Here is a 16,046-nt window from a genome sequence, read left to right as displayed (position 1 = left end):
CCAATAACATTGTTGTGATACTACATTTTAAGTGCCTTGTGTGGTCTTATGAATAATACACACTCCATAAATAATAGCTGCTTTTTTATTATTAATTACTACTGTGCCTCTAATTAGCTGATCTGACTCTACAGCATACATTGCATGCAGAAGTCATTGTACAGATTTTGCTACTGCATTTTTGATTCAGTGATTCATGTGGGAGATTCAATTTTTAACTGCAAGCTGTGTTGCCAAAAATAAATTTTGAATTTACAAGTCAGAGAAATATCTTTTCCCTGCATGTCACTTGGAAATTCTAAAAAAGGAAGCTTTTTCTAGTCTCTAAAAACTGCTGCCTAAAAGGAGAAAAACAGTGTAAAGATTCAATTATCTCTTGACCTGAAGTTTGTGTACAAAATGGATTTTACTGTATCAAATAAATATAGCTCTACAGTAATGTAGATCCATGTTTCAGACAACAGAAAAGATAAAATTGATATGTATTTATTTAATCACTAAGGAATTTTTAAAGAACTCTTAATAGGAAGTTGGAAAGATAAGCTGGTTTAATTCACAAAACAATATATCATTTAAATACATCACAGAAAACTCTAACTCTTTGCATATCTATATATTTAATAAAATATTATTATCCAATACCCAATTAGTAGCTATCTTGTTTAAAAGTGGAGAGCGAGGGGTGCCTGGGTGGCCCCATTGTCTAAGCACCTGCTTTTGACTCAGGGGGGGAGCCTCCTCTCTCACTCTCTGTAGCTCCCCCTGCTTGTGCTCTTTCTCTCTCTCTCCCTCTGTTAAATAAATAAAATCTTAAAAAAAAAAAAAGTGGAGAGCTAAGTGCTATAAGATTATCCACATAATCTTATGTGAACTATACTTAGCTTTAATCCAGACCCTTACTCTTATAGGTCACATTCAATTTAAGGAGCAAATAAAAGAAAACTTCAAACAAAAGTAAATTTTAAATAGATATATTTCTTGACAAAGAATAATGTCAAAAATCTACTCTGAAGCCATTAATGAAATATATTTACACAATTGATTTTAGATATATTAGGCTGTCCTCACATGTAAAGAAAATGCACTCAATTTTTAATTATATTGTCAGTTTTTCCTATTTCCTATTTTTCCTTAATTAATTCAACAAATATGCATTGCTTATACAATACATACAGTGTTAGCAGCACTATAGGGGTAGCCAAGAAGAATCACTTTTTTATTCTCCTACTAAAAAAGCTGCAATCTAGTAGATCTTGTGTGTCCATCACCCAAGAGTACATTATCAGTCAGGAAATTAAAGCAGAGGCTGGAGTTTTGAGTATAAGTGATACCTTTATAAAGTACATGATTTTCACATATTACTTATTGGAAAGAAAGAGCAAAAGATTGATTATTTGGGGGCAGTTAAAGTGTAGCTGCATTTTTTATGCTAGTGTTATCACTGATAATTGATTCCGTTTTGTTCATCTTGGAAGCTGCTCAGTGGAAGCAGCAGAAGTTTTGAAGCTGGGCTAATTCTGTGTCTTCCTGATGTTGGGGGATTGGAAGGAGTGGGGTGCTGGGGAAGGCAGTGCATATGCCTTTAACAAGTCACTTTACCTCACTTGAGAAAAATGGAGATAATGACAAGGACCTTCTGGATAGGAGCAATATAAGAGATTAGAGAAATTAAATGTAATACACCCAAAATGTTTTCACGGATGATCCTCAAGAAATTCCTAGCAGCAAACCAGGGCCTTGTGGCCTGTGACCTGAACCTTTTGGAAATATTCTATTTGGCCTTAACAGTGTCACACACACACACACACACACACACACACACACACACATACACACACTACACATGATATATCCAGAAAGGCAGACGGAGTATAGGTTCCTTGTCCAGGTCTCATTAACTTTACCACTTCCTATGTTGCATGTTTCCTGCCCAATGTGTCATATATTTATACTGCTGGCCTGACTCTTGAAACATTTGTTTGCGACTACCCTTGAGAAGTGAATGATGAAAGATATTCTTTCCTCATGAATATCTTCCAAAATATAACTACATAAAAATTTTAGAGCTGATAAGACTCATTGTATTTTAAAAGAATTCCATGTGATAACTGACTCTCTCTGCTAGACTTATTTCACTCAGCATAATCTCTTCCAGTCAATTATCATATGGTTTTACTTATTTGTGGAGCATAACAAATAGCATGGAGGACAAGGGGAGATGGAGAAAAGAAGAGAGTTGAGGGAAATGGTTCTCATGAGAGGTGAGCCATGAGAGACTATGGACTCTGAAAAACAATCTGAGGGTTTTGAAGGGGCGGGGGGTGAGAGGTTGGGGGAACCAGGTGGTGGGTATTAGAGAGGGCACGGATTGCATGGAGCACTGGGTGTGGTGCAAAAACAATGAATACTGTTACGCTGAAAAGAAATAAAAATAAATAAACAAACAAATAAATAAATAAATAAATTTCATGTGAAAGCAGAACACCTTACCAACTAGAAATGTTCCTCATAAAAGGGCAAGCCAGCATCATATGATTCATATTTTCCATCTGACTTAGTTCTTTGTTACCTACATCCAAAGACTATTAGGACTAAGGGTTTATTTTTACATAAACAATAAGAAAGGGGAGCTGGAGATACAGGGCTCTATTGGTGACACTGGATTAAATAAACATGAAGAGAGAAGGTAGGAGAGAAGTGCTAGAGGGAAGGTAAACAGCTAAATCTCTGGGACCAAGACAAAGAAGAAACCAGAGCAAGAACTCAAGAAATAGCCTTGATGCTTTACTAACCAGAAATCTTAGTGCTTCCAGACAGGGATATAGAAGAGTGGCAAACCTTCAGCTATTTTATAAATTCTCTAACTTTGGTTTGTGGGAAGGAGTAAAAATGACAGACATATCTTTGGATGATCAATTCATACAAAGGTATAGAGAGAGCACAGTATCATCATTTGTGTGGCAGTGGAGCAGTTCTGCCATTTCATAGATCACCTATCTTTTTCTGAGACAGTAGACATTGTTTTAGTACACAGTCTAATCTCATCTGTGCCATTTGATATTAATATCAAACACCTGTAAATATCCATTCTCTCAACAAAGAGTTTTTGTAAAAGGCGAAAGATTTATGCGATCTGAAGAGAAACCAGGGTATCAACAAAGAGTTTTTGAATGCCTATTATATACCCAGTAGTTGTGCAGGTGATTAAAATAGAGCAGCAAACAAAACAAAACAAAAAATCCCAGCCCTTATGAATCTTTATGCACAGTGAAAAGGGAGGTATATGACAAACAAGTAATCAGTAAAGTACATACTATGTCAGATGGCAGTAAGGGCTGTGAGATAAAACAAAGAAAATGAAAGAAGAGGGAGAGTGTATATGTGCAAATAACAAAGTTAGGGAACACTTCACTGAGAAGAAAACATTTGAGCAAAGGAAGAAGGAAAAGAAAATGCAACAGTATAGATATGGCTACTTTAAGAGGCCATCTTGACTGAACAGAATGGGCTAAAATGAAAAAGTAGGAGATAATTTCAAAGAGGTCAGAAAGGTGATAGTGGGATCATACATGGCTTGTAAGCCACTGCAAGGACTTTGGTTTTGTTGTAAGTAGGGTACATGGTCACTGAAGCAGAAAATTAACTTGAGCTGACTTACAGTGTAACAGATCACTCAGGCTGCCATGTTGAGTAGACTAAAGTGGGTCAAAAGCAGAAGGAGGACCAGTCACAAGAATATTGTAATAATCCAGTGAGAGATGATGGTTGTGTGGAATAAGGAAGAGCCATGAAGACTGTGAGAAGAGGTCACATTACTGATATATGTTGAAGCTGGAAATAATGGTTTTATGGCTGAATCAAATGCAGTGTGAGTGAAACAGAGGTACCAAGGACAAGCTCCAAGGCTTTTGATCCAGATAACGATAATGGCCTTAGGGACACCTGGGAAGTGTAAGACTTAAAGTCTGCTTTAATGATAATAGCCTTAGGGACAACTGGGAAGTTTAAGACTACAGGAAAGTCTGGTTTCTTTGGGGTGGGAAGATAACAGGAAAATAGTCTTGAATATGTTAATTTTCCAGGCATCAGGCAATCAGGATATAAGATATGCTGGAGATATAAATTGAGAGTCATAAGGCAGTGGGTGGTTTTTGGAGCCATAAGACTGTATGAACATAGCAGGGGAGTGAAGGTAGATTGAGAAGAGAAGGCACTGCAAGTCTAGGGAGAAGGAGAACCAACGAAGGAGCCTGAGATGAGGGTAGAAAGTAAGAATGGATGGAAATCAGAAGAGTAGAGGGTGCTTTTAGTCAAGTGAAGAATTACTACAGGGAGTGATAACTGGATCCAGTGCAGAGTTCAACAATGTGGAAGTTAGCAATGACTTTGTTAAGAACAGTTCTGTTGAGATGTTAGAGGCAAAGAATGTAAAGTGTGCTCAAGAGGGAATGGGAAAAAAGAACTGAATACATGCAGTAGAGTCAAATCTAATAACAACTAGTTAATTATATAAAAAAATATTTTACAAGATAAAAAATATGTAATTTAAAAGAGTATGTAAAAATGAAAAAGGTGAAAGGTCACCAAATAAAATTTCCACAAATACAGATAATTTTCTTTTTAATTGAATAAAGTGTAAAGTGAAAGATTCTAAATATTTCACCTCAGCTGGTAAGGTGATTAGGCACTGTTACAAATAAAACATCTTGTACCTTTTTGCAGTAATTTTCAAGTACTCTATTAAACAGATGAAGTGATGTTATATCTTGGAAGGATCAAAGATTTAGAGAAAGAAAAGTTCCTCACATTCACACAGATACATTCACACTCACAGACACAACACCAAAATAAAAGAGGGAAAATTTAAAGTAGTGATTTTGAGTATTCCCATATGCTAAGAGTGTAGCAATTCATTATTCATACCCATGTCTAAAATTATTTAAAATTAGCAGCTTAAAAATGCAAAAATTCATTACAAACTGTAAAAGTTTGTAATGAAAAAGTAACCCTGTCTGTGACTTGATACCAAATTTTCTTTTCATACACATTTTAAAGGTTGATGAAGTAAACTATTTTTGCTTTTGTGGACACCTTTTGAAACTAAGATAATGCATCCCAAATTATAGTCTCCTGAGAAGATGTAAAGATTATATGCCATTAGAGGAGATTTGGAGAAAGCTTCTTAGAAGCAGCATTCAGAAGGCAAAGGCTGAAAGTGTTATGAATCACTTACCTCCCTAATGTCCCTTTGATATTTAGTGTTCATTTCTTCTGTTTTAATGAGATCCTTTCTTGCTGTCTCTGCTTCCTGTTCCACCTCCCCCACTCGGGAAGAAAGGGCTGCTAACCGTTCTTTCATTTGAGCCATTTCATAGTTTTGCTTTTCAAGCAATTCTTGTAGTTCGACTATTTGACTAGTTTCATCAGTTGAGTCTATAGAGCCATTGGATAAACGCTGCAAGAAATGAGAAAGAAATGGCACTTAGGATATTCTACATCTTTAATTTAAAATTCATGAACTTAAAGAAATGAAACTGATAGAGCTTTCACACTGAGAGAAACAAGAACTCTAGTTCTGAAGAAAAACTAAGTTTCTAGAAAAACTCTTAATTGTCATTAAATATAAAGGTAGATCCATAATTTTCAAATAGGTTAGCAGATGCATTTGAACTGGAAGCTGTATATATAATATGTATAATATATATTAATTAATTTATATTCTACTATTATATTAATAAATAATATATTGACATCATATACACTTATATTAATTGTATTATATTAATTTATATTATACATTGACATATAATATACACATATAGATATACATATCGCATTATATATATTAACTTAGCACAAAACACTGGTGTATCCTAAACATTTAATAAATGGCAATTATTTTATCAATTATATTCAGAATTTATTATAAACAACATTATACTTACATAAACAGTATATTATTACTAAGTAATAAGAAAAAAACAGAAACTGCAATATTTTTATTCAAGATCCTGTGTGCATTTGCAAGTTTTACTTTCAATGACACTCAGAAAAAGAACTTACACATATTTTCCTTTTAAAGAAGGTTATTTCCAGTGTGAATCTGACCTAGCTGGAATAAATGTATAACGTAAAACAGCCTTGATTTCTGTATTGCTAAGAATAAGTCCTGAGTGCACACAACCCACAGGAAGGAGACTTAAAAGGATTAAATACTTTTGAGCCTGATTTCTCCCCTTGCTGCCTAGAAACAGGGTGACCCATGTTTTCAGAAGCACGTCCTACAGCCTGGTGGCATTGCAGAAGCTTTGTGGTAAAGACAGTGCAACAACTGGGGAGAAACAGCACTAAAAGAAAAAGGGCACAACTAAGTCAAAATAAGAAAATGCTGATGCGCTTTGCTTTAATCTAAATGCAAATAACAAATGCCAAATTAAAAAAAGATAAACATAAAAAAAATAAGACGAGCGAAAGCAAAGAAAGTAGTTACGTTTGCTGGAGTGCTTGTTTGGAAAACATGAGTCTGATTTAACACAACAGATACAAGAAACAAATTGAAAATTATAGAAATTTTGTGTTTTCTTTTTTCAATGAACTCAAGTATAGTTTTCAATGAACTGAAGTATAGCTGACAAGCAATGTTACATTAGTTTCAGGCGTACAACATAATGATTCAACAGCTCAATATGTTATGCTGTGTTCTAAATTTTGTGTTTTCTTATGCACTATTCACTCCTGAGAATCAGTGGCTAATCCGAGAAAACCATAACCAACTGAACCTCAGTTCCTGTGCAGGAACACACAAAATGAACACACGCAGGTTCCTCCAACATCTAACATTACCTCAGTGCACCGCATGCTTTGAGTCAAACCACACCCACCGTGTTATAATTTTCTGTCTTATTTCAGATACCCTTCTTTCCACCACTTCACATAATGCATGAACCTTAAAACACATCCAACACCCAATTTTCAGGTCTTTTTCCAAGTAAAAAGTCATATTTATGGTATTTATGAAATTCTATTTTATCTATAAAACTGTGTTACATTTTTATTAGTTTTCTACCTATTTGTTTTATGTCATTGATAAAGTTGTGACACAAATCTCTATTCTTCCACAAGCCCGGTGTTTTTTATTGTGCAATTTTGCCTAGCTCATAACTTGTAAGAATGCAAATGACATACTAGAGCAAAACTGACTGACTGCAAGAGAAAAGAGGGAGAACAGAAAACACCATAAAAACAGTGAGAAAGAGAATACAGAGAGAAAGGGAATGCAGACAAATGGCAAGCAGTGTTTAAAAAGTTCAATAACGACCACATGGAGAAACAGCCTGGAAAATTTAAATTAAAATAGCAGAAAAGATGGAGTGAGTCTTAAGACGGTATCTAAGGATGCCAGATCAACAGACCTAATACCTTGAAGATATTGCTGAACTCTCATATTGCAGACACTGAACATCTAATAATCTAATAAAACAAGTAAGAGGTGTTGCGAACATGTAGAAATGTCAGAGATGCTGCTGAGATCCAAATACTCCCTTGGCGTCTCTATTCCCCCCACTGCTGAGATAGATGGCTGCTTGCTGGGGATCAGAAGTAAGAATTCTTTCCAAAGTTATACCTGCCCCTGAGGCATGCAATGCCACATACAAAGTAGAGGAACTGTGAAGCTAAAGAAAAACCAACTAAAGAAAAACCAACAATTTTTATGGGCATAAAATCTAAAAGTACTGATAGTGACCTTTACACACGACACAACTATCTGTACATTGAACTGAGAAAAGCAAGTTTACAATCATTAGGCAGCGATTAAGAACTGGTTTAGGGAAGAAGGATAGAGCCAGGGGTGTCTGGGTGGCTCAGCTGGTTGACCATCTGCCTTTGGCTCAGGTCATGATCCTGGGGTCCTGGGATTAAGCCCCACACTGGGCTCCTGCAGGAAGGGTTCTTCTCCCTCTACCGCTTTCTCTCTCTCTCTCTCAAATAAATATAGAAGATCTTAAGAAAAGAAGGCCAAAGCCAATTGCCAGTCAGTTATAGACAAATTTGGTATTACTGAGGTATAATATGACAGGGTTTGTTTGTTTTTTTCACAATAGAAAATACCTTTGAAGTCTGTATACTACTCTCAAGTAACAAGCAAACTTAAGCTTTACTAGAACTTCTACCTCCTTGCATGAACGACTTTCATACATGAATGACCTTCTCTAGTCAACAATAGAAATACAATAGAAATAGAAAAACAATAGAAACTACAAAAATCACTAGAAACAACCTTTTGCTTTTAGAAAATATTTCATATAACTGGAAAAAAAAATACATTTAGGATTCTAGAGCCCTAAAGAGCTTGAGAGAAAGTGAGACTCAGGTAATCACATACAGGATTTGAATTTAAAGGCAAGACTTTGAATTCCTAGTTCAGTTCATCAAACCTTTACCATATTACCTTTACTTGGAACATGTAAATCAACAGGATATACTTATACATGCTGAATGGTATAGACAAGTACCAGGAATGGGGTGTGTGTGTGTGTGTGTGTGTGTGTGTGTACTGAATATACTATATATGCACACAGAGATTCAACAAATATTTGTCAGTCAACTGATTCATGTTAATTTTCTAATTAGAAAAATGATTATTCCAATTCTGTGCACCTGAGGTCCATTAAAATCTTGTTTAAAAAATTGCATATTTTTAATGGGCTCAAGGTAAGAAAAATTTAATTAAATATAAACAGTAATCAGGCAACTAAAATAAAACACATAAAATGTTAACCTTTTTAATTCCTTTAGCAACAGATGTATACACTACAACAAAATCTGGGACTACCCATAGGAAAGATTTTGAAACCTCAGTTTTTTCCTAAGTGTTTATAAATAATTTATGCTTAAAAAAATGTGTAATATTTCATCTATGCAAACCTCCTTAAATACATTTTATGGTGAGCCTAATATATATTTTCATAATTTCAGAGTAAAAGGTCATATAAAAACTATGATTTATATCTTAGAGAAATAATATAACTTTTGTTCCAAATCATTGTTATATAGACATCATTTTTTTAATTTTTTTTTATTTTTTTAAAGATTTTATTTATTTATTTGACAGACAGAGATCACAAGTAGGCAGAGAGGCAGGCAGAGATAGAGGAGGAAGCAGGCTCCCTGCTGAGCAGAGAGCCCAATGTGGGGCTTGATCCCAGGACCCTGAGACCATGACCCAAGCTGGAGGCAGTGGCTCAACCCACTGAGCCACCTAGGCACCCCTATGTAGACTTATCTTTAAAATAAATTGTGAGATTTGAACTGAAATGACAAATTATTGAATTAAAAGAAAACTCTGTGGTTATTTTAAATAGCTTTATTGAGATATGATTTGTATCCATAAAATCCATCCATTTAAAGTATAAATGTCAACAGTGTTTGCTGATTAAGAAGTTGTACCATCCACATTGTCTAACTTGGAGACCATTTTCATCACCCCAAATAGAAAGTCCTTACCCATTAGCAATCACTTGCAGCTGATCCCCAGTTCTAGCCTTAGATGCCACTTAGCACTTAACTACTTTCTGCCAGTATAAACCTGCCTATTTGGTACCTTTCACATAAACTGAATCAGAGTAAATATTCTTTTGTTCACTGAGCATAATGTTTCTGAGATCCATTCATGCTATAGCAAATTACCAGTTTCTTTTATTGCTGCATAGTACTCCACCATGTGGATATACTACCTGTTATTTATATATTCATATGGTAATAGACATTAGCCTGTTTTTACCTTTTGGCTACTGAAAATATGCTGTTATGAAAATTTGGGTACAAGTCTTTGTGTGGATATATGTTTTGTATTCTCTGGATAAATTCCTAGGAGTAAAATAGCTGGATCATATGGTAATTCTATGTTAACATTTTGAAGTACTATTTCCCAAACTTACTACACCACTGTACATTCCCAGGAGAAATGATGTAACTTCAAATTTCTCATATTCTCACCAAACTCATTACTTCCTTTTTAAGTTTAAAAAAATTTTTAATTAAATTCAATTAGCCAACATATACTATATTAGTTTCAGATGTAGTGTTCAGTAACTCATCAGTTGCATATAACACACAGTGCTCACCACATCACATGACCTCCTTAATTACACTACTCTAGTGTGTATGTAGTGGTATCTCCTTGTCATTTTGTTTGCACTTCCTAATGGCTAATGATGAGGAGCAGCTTTTCATGTGCCTATTGGCCTTTATATATCTTCTTTGGAGAAATGTCTATTCAAATTCTTTACTCATTTGCTAATTGAGTTGTCTTTTTATTGATGAGTTATAAGAATTTTATATAAATAGATATTTTGGATACAAGTCTTTTGTCAGTTACATGACTTGTAAATAGTTAGGTTTTGCCTAGGTATTTATGATATGGGGCAGAGAGAAGATAATATTTTTGATACTCTTTGAATTTTATCATTGTTTTCTTTTAATGATTTATTTATTTATTTGAGAGAGAGCACGAGAGAGAGAGAGAGAGAGAGAGAAAGAGAACACGCAGGGGGAAGAATTAGTGGGGGAGAAGGCAGACAAAAAAAAAGTAAAAGCCAAGGTCTTATGATGATCTCAAAAACCCATATCAGGGACACCTGGGTGGCTCCATCAGTTAAGTGTCTGTCTTTGCCTCAGGTCATGATCCTAGGGTCCTGGGATCAAGTGCCCCCATCACTCCTTGCTCAGTGGGGAGCCTGCTTCTCCCTCTGCCTGCTGCTCCCCCTGCTTGCACTTGTTCTCTCTCTGACAAATAAATAAAATCTTAAAAAAACCCATATCATTGCAAGAACCCACATTATCTGTCTATCTATGCCTACTCCCATCTTTTGCTATAGTCTATTCCATTCTAGCTACACTGGTCCCCTAGAAAATCCTAAACCCACTTGTGTCTCCCAACCTGTGATTTTTCTGTTTCATCTACCAGATTAACACAAGGCATGTTCTTTTTTCGGTCCTGGCTCAATGTTTTATTTGCCTAATCAATTCCCCTCATATAAACTTACCCCCAATACTGAATGTGACATCTTCTACTAAACACTACCTTTTGACATATCTGAATTGGACCCATTTCCATGACCTCTTTGTGTGTCAAGGAACGCCTGTGCATCTAATCCTTTTTGACAACTCCTGAACCCTTAAAAGAACCCTTAAAAGGCCAAGATATATAGGCTCCTTCTTCTGGTGATTGGCACTGGCATGATCTTTAACATCCTCTTTACCAATACTCATCTGGGGTTTGTAGCTGGATTTTCTTGTTCAATACATGATGTCTGGGTCATCTACTCCCACTTGAATTACTGTAACAATCTTCTAACTGGTCTCTTTGTTTATAACCTTGTCCTCTTACTTTCCTTTTTAAAAGAACCAGAATGATCCATGGTAATCTTGTTACTTGGTAATCATGTTACACCAAGTCATTCCTCTGCTCAAAACACTCCAATCCTTTTCCATCCTACCCAGTGCAAAAACAAAAATATAACAAAAAATAACCACAGCTCCCCACTTTCTACTCCCCTGCCCCCCCCTCCAAGCCCTGCCCTCCCTGACCTCTCTCCTACTATTCTCCCACTTGTTCTCTTGCTTTAGCTACATGGGCAACCTCGCTGCTCCTCTAAGTCAATCACTCTCCCATATTGCAGCCTTGGCTTGAGTTTTTTTTTACTGACTGAAATTCTTCACTAATATTCCACATGGCTAACACCCTCAACTGCTTCAATGGAGCCAACCTTGACCACTTTATTTAAAAGGGCAAACTACTCCTACCTCCATGTCTCCCCAAGACTCCTGATTTTTCTCCATTTCTCTACTTTTTCTTTTCTTCAATATCATTTTATGATATACTAGAAGATTTACTTAGGTAAATTTATTGTTTATTATCAGCTAACCTCCTCCAAATTGCTAGGTCATAAGCTTCAGCAGGGAAAGAGCCTTTATCCTTTCTTTTTGTGTGTCACAAATACCTAGAATGATGCCTGACACATGATGGTTATGAGATAGACGTTTGTTAACTGAATAAATGATTACTTGTGTCTCTAGTGACTTAGAGCATCTTCCACAAAAACAGATTTGTTAAATGAATGCATGAATGAATGAGTGAATGAATGAAAGTTTCCATTAATGAGTAAGATGAGTTTTAGGAAAAACAGTAAGGATTCAAAAAGAAATAAAATATGGAGACAATATTTTCAGCCATCATTGCACAAAGCTCATGAAAAAAATGTTTTCATAAAAAGTAAATATAAAATAGAACTGAGTCCTCTTTGCCCTATTCTAAGGCATAATATAGATGAATTATCTTTAGGGTAGAACAATCTGATGTAAACTAAGGAAACCATTATTATAAATGCACATTAAGATTTAAAAAGTGGCAGAAATACACATTCTACAATAAGACCAAATGAAATTTATGAAGTCCCAGAAGCCCTACCATATCACAGTCCTACCGCTTCTAAAGATAATCTTGAGATAAAGCCAGAAATTTAAACATGTTCTTCCGTTTTCTACCAAGTAAATGCTAGAAATATGGGTCTCTCTTTGTATTTGATAATCCTCAATAAAATGACTTCATCATTAATATTCTCCATCCTACTTCAAGCTCTAGTATTTATTTAAAAAATACTGTAACATGTCTTTTAAAAACAGTAGTCTAGTTAAATTTCTAATGTGCCCATTTTCACTCTGCATTTTATGGTACTTTAATGGTTACTGCTGATTTTGAGCATATTTAGTGGTTACACATTGCCTTTCTACTCCACAAACATGATTTTCATGTTTCTTTTTTTTTTTTTTAAACAATCTTTTTTTTTTTTTAAGATTTTATTTATTTATTTGACAGAGAGAGATCACAAGCAGGTAGAGAGGCAGGCAGAGAGAGAGGAAGGGAAGCAGGCTCCCTGCCGAGCAGAGAGCCCGATGCGGGGCTCGATCCCAGGACCCCGAGATCATGACCTGAGCCGAAGGCAGCGGCTTAACCCACTGAGCCACCCAGGTGCCCCTGATTTTCATGTTTCTTTAAAGTGGTAAGATAATGCCTATTGGACGTACAGAAAGAGGGCACTTAAATTGCTATATTAGTATGACTTAATAATTAAGTTCCACTTGGACAGCTATTTCTTGATAAGGTATTCCAGAGGATTTAGGAGCTATGTTAATTATAAGATTTTAGAGGTAGATGGACACTGCTTATGCAGAATGAATACTTGGCTGCCCTAAGAAGCTATTATATTTGACAGCTGATAATCTCCCTCAGATTCATTGAGATATATCTGATATATAATATTGTGTAAGCATAAGATACACAACATGATAAATTGTTACACGTGTATATTGTGATCACCACAATAAGGTAGTTAACACGCATCCATTACCTCACATAATTACCACTTCTTTTTGTAGTGACAACATTTAAGATCTCTTATCAAATTTCAAATAAACAATACAGTATTCTTTTTTTTTTTTAAGATTTTATTTATTTATTTGAGAGAGAGACAGGGAGAGAGAGCATGAGTGAGGAGAAGGGCAGAGAGAGAAGCAGACTCCCCGTGGAGCTGGGAGCCCGATGCAGGACTCGATCTCGGGACTCCGGGATCATGACCTGAGCCGAAGGCAGTCGTCCAACCAACTGAGCCACCCAGGCATCCCAACAATACAGTATTCTTAACTGTAGCTGCTATGGAAGCTGATAACTTACTTTATTATGAACATAATTCCACACTTGATTTGTACATTTTGACATATGCTTTCCCACGTTTTTCACATCTAAAACATAAATGCTAGATTCTCTCGTGAGGAATTTCAAGATCTTTTTCTCTTATGCATTTTACTTCTCATGGCTTATTAATCTCTCTAGAGAAAATAATAAGGTAGGAATTTATCTTACAATTAATAAAATCCAGATGTTAAAGGCACAGATACACTTAAAACTCATCAGCATTTAAGAGGGCACACCAAGCCCTTCCATTCTATTTTTTAAAATAGTTCTATGAATATTATGTTAGAGATAAATTATTTTTATATATTTTTAAAGATTTTATTTATTCATTTGACAGAGAGAGAGAGAGAGAGCACAAACAAGCAGGGGAGCACCAGGCAGAGGGAGAAGTGGGCTCCCCACCAAGCTGGGAGCCTGATGTGGGCTCAATCCCAGGACCCTGGGACCATGACCTGAGCTGAAGTCAGACACTTAAAAAACTGAGCCACCCAGATGCCCCCGGTTAGAGATAAATTATTGATTGGTCAAAAAAGTTACACAAGATTTGCAATCATAATGTAAATAATCTAGCTTCAATAATTCTGTGGAGGATTGGACAGAATCTATAAAATGGCAAAATTTTATAAAACATTTCATTCTGTGAGAAGAGAATGTAGTGTTATTGAAATATAGAACCAAAAATAAAGAAATAACACAAATCAGACAGGGAAAACTTTCATAAGCACAAAAATAATAAGGAGATAAAGAACTAGAGCTGATAGTTCATTGGAAATTTCTTATGTGAGTCAGCAACATTAGGGTGAAAAAGGTAACAGAATAAAGACCTAATCAATCAGGAACTCTACAAATCAATTGTGAAGTCTCTTTGTGAGCTCTATGAGTGAATCTTAGACCAAGCACTGATTCAGGGAGGGACTCTGGAAGACTTCAGCCAATCTGAGGCCCTAGCAAATACTATTTCCTTTCATTTTAAGAGATCATTATACTCCTCATCTTACTTCAAATTCTCAAATTTGGATTTGCCTCCAGATCCTCAGATAAGACTGTATCTTCCATTAGAATAATGACAACTAATAATAATAGCTATCATTTATTGGGTATTTACTTACCCCAGACATACAGCTGGTAAGATTTCTGGCTCCAGGCATAGGTTTGTAATAATTACTCCACTTCACTAACATTTAAGTTCTGACTATGTACTAGGCACTATTCCAATTACATGATGTGCATAAACTTTTAATCCCTATAACAAACTATTGTAACAAAAAAGGAAATTGAAGCAAGGAACATAGGTATTTTGCTTAAGGTCACACTACTAGAAAATAATAAGGTTCAAACAGGAACCCAAGTAGTCCAGTGTTCCATTCCATTCTCTCTTTTGTTTATTCTCTCTCTCTTTCTCCCTCTCTGCTTACTTTTATTCATTCACTGTTTCATTTATCAATTTATTCAATCTCTACTTGTATTTCATTTATCCATTCACTTCAGCACTAAAACTCTACTATCTGTTTAGCCTCTGTCATATGCCAGATACTAAACTGGGTGCTCAGAATATGAAGATGCCTACCTGAAAGTAACAAAATATAGGAAAAAAGAGTAACCCAAATCAAGCCACCAAACCATTAATAAAATTCTTAAGAACCAAAAAGTATTTAAATGCTGAGGAGTCCAAAGGCCTCAAGGCTATGATTTTGGACATTTTGGGTCTGCCTAGATTGTCTGTATTAATTTCCACATTGCATTTTAGCTATCACAAATCAGATCTGACTTCATATTTCAATCTTATCCTACAAATAACCATATTTTGTCTTTGTTCTGAAATTCTCCAGCACAGAATTCACAGCTATTATTTCTAATTCCACAATGACTCTTTAATTCTGTTTAATTTTATACAAATCACCTATTTACAAGCCCTGCAAATCTAGAACCTAGAACAAAGCAGATATAACAATATCTGTACTCTGTATCAGTTATTCTCAACTATGACTACACATTTTAATCCTTAGGAGAGTTGAATAAAAATATAAAGTGGATTCCACACAAAATGTGATAAACATAAAACTCTTAGAAGAAAAAATAGGCTGTAATTTCCTTGATACTAGCTGTAGAAACATTTTTTGAGATAATGCCACCTCAGACAAGAGAGACTAAAGCAAAATTAAACTATGAAGACTACATCAAACTAAAAGGTTTTTGTATAGTGAAGGAAACCATAAACAAACTGAAAGGCAATCTACTAAATGGGAGAAGATTATTTGCAAAATACATAAAGAACTTATATAACTCAACACTA

The 16,046-nt window shown here is 35.3% G+C and overlaps 1 protein-coding gene across 16 annotated transcripts in view; it reads right to left on the bottom strand.

The window, feature by feature from the left end:
* PPFIA2 (PTPRF interacting protein alpha 2) overlaps positions 1-16,046 on the bottom strand; it is a 488,573-nt gene that overhangs the window by 123,111 nt on the left and 349,416 nt on the right. For all 16 annotated transcript variants that reach the window (XM_082742763.1, XM_082742772.1, XM_082742771.1 and 13 more), the window contains one exon: positions 5,234-5,455. In XM_082742763.1, coding sequence (XP_082598889.1) covers positions 5,234-5,455 — 222 coding nt within the window. The remainder of the gene's footprint in view (positions 1-5,233; positions 5,456-16,046) is intronic.

The sequence above is a fragment of the Mustela nivalis genome (genome assembly GCF_964662115.1).
Source record: "Mustela nivalis genome assembly, chromosome: 7".
Lineage (NCBI taxonomy): Eukaryota > Metazoa > Chordata > Mammalia > Carnivora > Mustelidae > Mustela > Mustela nivalis.
This window is presented reverse-complemented; position numbering and strand designations above follow the sequence as displayed.